The sequence below is a fragment of the Oncorhynchus gorbuscha genome, linkage group LG12 (assembly GCF_021184085.1).
Source record: "Oncorhynchus gorbuscha isolate QuinsamMale2020 ecotype Even-year linkage group LG12, OgorEven_v1.0, whole genome shotgun sequence".
In the NCBI taxonomy this organism is placed as follows: domain Eukaryota; kingdom Metazoa; phylum Chordata; class Actinopteri; order Salmoniformes; family Salmonidae; genus Oncorhynchus; species Oncorhynchus gorbuscha.
In genome coordinates this window covers 33376589-33382894 of record NC_060184.1, presented here as the reverse complement: position 1 = coordinate 33382894, position 6306 = coordinate 33376589, and the positions used below count along the sequence as shown (strand labels likewise).

The following is a 6306-nucleotide window of genomic DNA, read 5'->3' as shown; positions in this document are numbered from 1 at the left end:
GGCCTACCTAGTCCTTACATCTCCTGGTCATTGCTATTTCATACGAAGCGGGCAAACACCTCGTAGACTAAAAGTGCCTTTTCATCACCCAATATACTATGATCCATAGACGGTGTGACACCAAGCATATGACGTGGGAAAATCAGAGTGGCATTACCGACGCATTGCTTAAAGCCTATCTGTTTCTCTGAGTCTTCATAGAGAAATCAATAGTAGTCTCCAAAAGAATGAATCTGGAATCCACACTACTACCATGGCAGACGGCCAGCTGAGTGATGTGTGCGGTTTAAACGGCCCCCGCATTCTGCCGCGCACGGCCAGCTATCTAGGTGTCTTAATCGCTCGGCTCTCCACTTCTCACGCCTAGCTCTGCTCTTCTTCCTCATTCCCTCCCTCCCTCCGTCTCATCCTCCTCCTCCTCCTCATACCCTCCCCCTAAGTTCGATGTGATCGGCTCTTGGCCCCGCCGTGAGTTCTCAGTGCGGGCGACAGCGCTGCTGAACATGGCGTCAGACGGGGTGATTTTAACAAACCACGACCACCAAATCCGGGTCGGAGTCTTGACAGGTAAAATGCAAAAATTGCATTGAGTGATTCATATTTCTCTGTGACAATGTGAATTAATTTCAGTTGACTGTCCGTTGGGGTGCCTCTCGCGGGCGTCTCATAGGCTACATGACGGTTGATTTTGCGTGTCGGCTCTCTCCATCTCTGGCTAATTTTGCAGTTCTCCGCGGCTGGTCAGCCCTTGCGCCCTGAAGCACCCTTATTTTCACAGGACTAATTGACTTAACACATCCTTGCGTGCGACGGAAGATGACAATGTAGCCTAGATTCATACAAACCTGTTCGGTATCATTCGTTGCCATGGCGTTCGCGAGGCGGTTTTTCTCGGTGAGGGGCTCAGTTTTGTGTGTTGAATTATTCATAGCCCGTATCTGCTTCTGCTTGTCAAATCTGAAAATGACAGCTGACGGTGTGCGGAGCTAAACATGCTTGCGTTGTATGTTTTTCGTTATTGACACGCGGTTGGCCACAGCAATTCTCCAAATGTAGCCCATGACAGTTGCTGATGATAAGTTTATGTATTTAAGCGCACAGAAATGCCCGTGTTAATTGCGGAATACATGACAAAGCAGGCGCAATGAATGATATGTGACTGATTTGTGAATGACATCGCTAATTGAAGCGGCTGGTTAACGTGGCTGAGGCTCTGCTGGTTTCGTGAGCAGAATACGAGTCGACTTAGGCTACCGATCGGAAAACGATATAAAAGCTTCAAACTGTTGTACACAAGACATTGAAAATGGCTATTTCGATGTGTTTTTAGGTATGTTTGCTTTGTCATGTTTCTTATTCAGAACTGTGATGTTGGACAAAGCGAATAGTCGTGCGGTGTCATGAGAGGAAAGCAAAATGAAAGATACATGTAACCAGCGACGGTTAATATTGACAAATACAGACTTGCCGCTGCTGTAGCGATGCTGTTGAATTGGGGAAAGTGTCGGATGAGAAAACGAGTAATGGAGGGGGCTGGATGATTCAATTCATCATGAACGCCATGTATTCGTGATCGCCTATGACATCCTCCCTTATGGTAAATCCGGTTGGAAGATGGCATTGTGTAGCAATGGAGGAATGACTAGATCCTGAAATCTGCTAGGGAAACCCCGCCCCCCCTCCTCCTCCCCTCACGCGTAGAGAGAGAAGGAGGGAGCGCTAGTGAGGGCTTCAGCGCTGTCCGTGGTGCTGAAACAGCGTCAGTCACAAATGAGTGGGATGGTAAATACACTGCCAGAGAGCGAGTTTCACCACGTTGATAAGCATTCAGGCATAATGTCAACCGAAACAGAGCCGATTCTATGTATGTAGCGTTAGTCCCTCGAATCCTCTTCTCCCCCCCAGACAGTGTGGTGACAGATTGCTAGTTTGATTTTGAGGTGCTATGCTGACTTTTCCTGCAAATATATGCTGATTTCGGCGACGCAGAAACGCAACCCACTTCTTATTTGCATTTCTGTTCCTTTTTGCGGCTCCTTTTCTTTCCCTCTTGGTGTTGTAATGGGGAGGTTATGTTGGGAATTCAAAAACACGTTTTCGGAGGTTTAAAAAAACCGTGACCATGCAGACATATGAAACGTTCACTGTATATTTAGTTGTTCTAAATCTATGTCCAAAATATCTTTAGTCTATGTCTATAACACCACACTAACCACACAGTGTCATCTATAATCTATAATAGTACCACTGTTAGTCCTGCTGCACCACGCAGCTCTGTGCTCAACATTCTAATGCCCCCCCCTCAATCTCCCCATCTGGCCTCATGAGAAGGTCAGGGGTCAACCCTCCACCTCTTCTCCATAGCCACGGGGGGATTAGATGAGTTGACCCTCCTCCTCCATCATCAGTGGCCTGACAGGTGATGTGGTGACAGCAGGGCCCAGGGGAGAGCAGGGGAGAAGGGGGATATGACTGGCCTGCCACTGCTCAGGCCAGGGATGGAGGGTTGGAGTGAAGTTGATCTCAAACCTCTATGATGGTGTCTTTAGATATATATATAGAGACTTAGGAATCTAAAGGCTGTATAGATCCAATGTATAATGGTCTATTCAATGTAGAAGTAGGATTAAGAATGTAGATCTGCGCACTCTATGCAAACGATAGCCGGGGAGGACAAGGCTCAAGCCGGCCAAAGGAGGGATGGAGGGGTGTATATCTCAAACCTCTATGGTGGTTTGTTTGGACGTATCGTCATGTATTTGATCTAGGTTGCCTTTGGATAAACATTACACACATTAAGGTGTACAGTAAGGATGTGTGGAAATGCATGCAACGATTTGTTTGTGTAAAATCTGAAGTGAAAAAATGATTAGGGTGAACTAACATGAATGACTGACACCTGTCAAATATGTGATACTACAAATGTGAGCATTAAAACACTTTTTTTGCCTCTGCATATGTTTCAATGTGTATCGAGAGAGTGTGTTTGTATATGTGTGTTTGTATATGTGTGTATGCGTGTGCGTGTGTGTGCATGTGTGTGTGTGTTGTTTTAATTGTGTCTCTATCTGGGCCTGCCTGAGGGTGTGGACAACACCATTCTCTAACACGCTCTCCTAGCTAACCGTCCTCCTGTCCTGTGTGTTTGTGTGTCTCCCTCCACCTTCCTAATGACTCCCTCTGCACCCCCCACACACACACACAAACACATAATACAGCTCCCCAACAGCCTGTGTGACCTCACTGTGTTGTGGTGCTGCTAGGGGGAGATGGATACACCATGCAGAGAGTGTGTGTTCTCTGGACCTCTGTGTTCTGACGTAGCAAGCATTGTCCAGACTCTGTCACGTTAGATGTATTACACACACCCGGCTTCACACAACTATGTGTGTGTGTGTGTGTGTGTGTGTGTGTGTGTGTGTGTGTGTGTGTGTGTGTGTGTGTGTGTGTGTGTGTGTGTGTGTGTGTGTGTGTGTGTGTGTGTGTGTGTGTGTGTGTGTGTGTGTGTGTGTGTGTGTGTGTGTGTGTGTGTTTGTTCATCCGCATGCATGTGTATGTTCTCTGACTTTGTGCACTAACAGTGAGTTCTGGTTGAAACAAAAAACCCTGGTCCCAAATATAGCTACTGTACGCATACATCCCATGAACACAGTGAAACAGCTCAGTGCAAAATCCATTCAATGGCTTTAAATCACACATACTCACAAATTGACAGAAATATACACACACAGACAGACAGACACACACACACACATACACACACAGAGATACACACATACTCACAAATTGACAGATACATACACACACATTGACAGACACACACACACACAAACGAATACACACACATGCTGTTGAATAGACAGACATGGACAGTATGCACTCAGTAGCAACCTGCCAATGGGAACGAGGCCTGGGTCGGAAATCTCCTCTCTGCGGCAGACAACACACATTCTCCATCTCTCGCTCTCTTTTCTTCACGAATTTTTTCCCTCAGCTGTAGCAACTGATAGAAGCTCAGAGAGAGAGAGAGAGAGAGATGTGTGGGCGGCTCTCCAGCTCCAAACTTACATGTCAGAAAGACATGAATCGACACCAGACGCCCCAATATTTAGCGTCGCTCGCAAATGGTGAAATAGAGTTGTATTTTTTTTCCCGGACGGCCTTTATTCGTGTGTTACTGTCCGTTTGTGGTCTAATGTGATTCTTCATTATGATTTCTCCACAGCAGTCTAGAGGGAGATGGAGGGAGGGAAGGAGGGAGAGAAGGAGAGAAGGGGGACTGGTAAGGGCAGGTGGGGAGGGAGAAGGCAGGCAGGCTCTGTGGGATTTCCCCTCTTAAAGGGGCTACCACCACCTTTCCGTAGGGAGGACACAAAAGGAGGCGTTGTGGTCTAGAAGTCAGACTGGTGATGGTGAGACAATGTAGGGAATAGAGGGTTTCATATTTTTCAGTTGGTTACACTGTGTGTGTCTGTGTGTGTGCGTGTTTGTGCGCTTTGTCGACATTTGCATCGCTGTGTGTGTGTGTGTGTGTGTGTGTGTGTGTGTGTGTGTGTGTGTGTGTGTGTGTGTGTGTGTGTGTGTGTGTGTGTGTGTGTGTGTGTGTGTGTGTGTGTGTGTGTGTGTGTGTGTGTGTGTGTGTGTGTGCATAGCTGCATGCTTGTGTGCATATATGTGAGTGTGTGATACAATGTGTCTATGTGCATGTGTGTGCCTGTACACACATTAGTGTGCGGAGGGCCAATGCAAGAACTATCTAATCTCTTTTTCCACATAATTTAACCTCTGGAGGTTGTCCCAAGCTCACCTTAACCACTACAGACCCATACCTTGTAGCAATGAGGCATGCTGGGAACAGGAAACCGAAGAGGCGGCCAGTCAGTCAGCGAGCGGCCTGGATGGCTTACGTGGCAGACTGTCCTGCCCAGAATTAGGAGACTCTGTCATTTGTCACTGAATGAGGTTGGGTAGCTGCCAAGTTATATAGCAATCTCCTCTCCAAGTCTGCGGTGAACGGTGACACATGGGGCTGGACGTCTGCTCTGTGATAATTGGCTACACACCCATGCTCTTTCTGTAGCGATTGGCTGGGCTGTCTTTTTTTATTTTTTTAAATAGGGGAGCCCACTGAGACCAGGGTGGCATTTCCATTGGTGCCCTGAAAACAACAGTTCAAGCATGATCACTACAAATTTACAGTTACAACATTTCAATTAAATGACATTACATTCAAAAGGGCAGTAGAAACAAATAGATGCAATAAGTCAAAACAGGTGAACTTGTCACGCCCTGGTCGAAGTATTTTGTGTTTATCTTTATGTATTGGGTCAGGCCAGGGTGTGGCATGGGGTTTTTGTATTGTGGTGTGTTTTGTCTTGGGGTTTTGGTGTTGGTATCGGGATTGTAGCTAGTGGGGTGATCTAGCAAAGTCTATGGCTGTCTGGAGTGGTTCTCAATCAGAGGCAGGTGTTTATCGTTGTCTCTGATTGGGAACCATATTTAGGCAGCCATATTCTTTGAGTTTGTCGTGGGTGATTGTCCTTAGTGTCTTTGTGCCTGTCGCTGTGTTAGTTGACACAAGTATAGGCTGTTTCGGTTTTTGTTTCGTTATTTACGTTCTTTGTTTTGTAGTGTTTGTGTTAATTCGTGTTTACGTTGTTCATTAAATATGGATCGCAATCTACACACTGCATTTTGGTCCGACTCTCCTTCACACCTAGAAAACCGTTACAGAACTGTAGTTTTCATTGGTCACATTTTTTAGCAGATCTCTAAATGAACCTTTTGGGACCAACAAATCAAGTTTCAGAGTGACCTGTAGGTCATTCCAGGACTGAGGGGCACAGAAACTGAAAACGCTCTTCCCTAACTCAGAGGAGACTTGTGGAACCTCTAGAACCGACCTGTCTTGAGAGGGATTCTTATAATTACTAGACACATTTCCAATTTAGAAGTCAGGTGATGCAGTATGTGAGTTTCTGGAGAAGTGCTTAATATACGAATAATAGCCAATGTTGGGCCCTTCTGGTCATTAGAGACGCCCAGCCAACAGAACTACATAACAGACAACGATGTGTATGTAAATGATCACCAGTGATACAACGCAAGGCTGAGTGGTAGACTGAATTCAGAGGTTTTAACACAGAGGATGCATGTAGATTGAGTTGCCAATAGTCAATATTTGGGAGGAATGTTGCTTGAACAATCTTCCTCCTACTTTCAGAAGTGAGACAGGATTTATTTAGATACAAGGAACTAATCTATGCTGGCAACTTTTTAGTCAGCTTATCGATGTGTGTTTTAAAG

The 6306-nt window shown here is 45.9% G+C and overlaps 1 protein-coding gene across 15 annotated transcripts in view; it reads left to right on the top strand.

Moving 5' to 3' along the window:
* Window positions 1-417: 417 nt before the first annotated feature.
* Window positions 418-6306, top strand: part of LOC123990901 (gephyrin) — a 148659-nt gene continuing 142770 nt past the window's right edge. For 8 of the 15 annotated variants that reach the window (XM_046291900.1, XM_046291908.1, XM_046291905.1 and 5 more), the window contains exon 1: window positions 418-567. In XM_046291900.1, coding sequence (XP_046147856.1) covers window positions 504-567 — 64 coding nt within the window. In that variant the 5' untranslated portion in view covers window positions 418-503. The remainder of the gene's footprint in view (window positions 568-6306) is intronic. The other 7 variants (XM_046291911.1, XM_046291904.1, XM_046291910.1 and 4 more) reach the window with 1 other exon arrangement.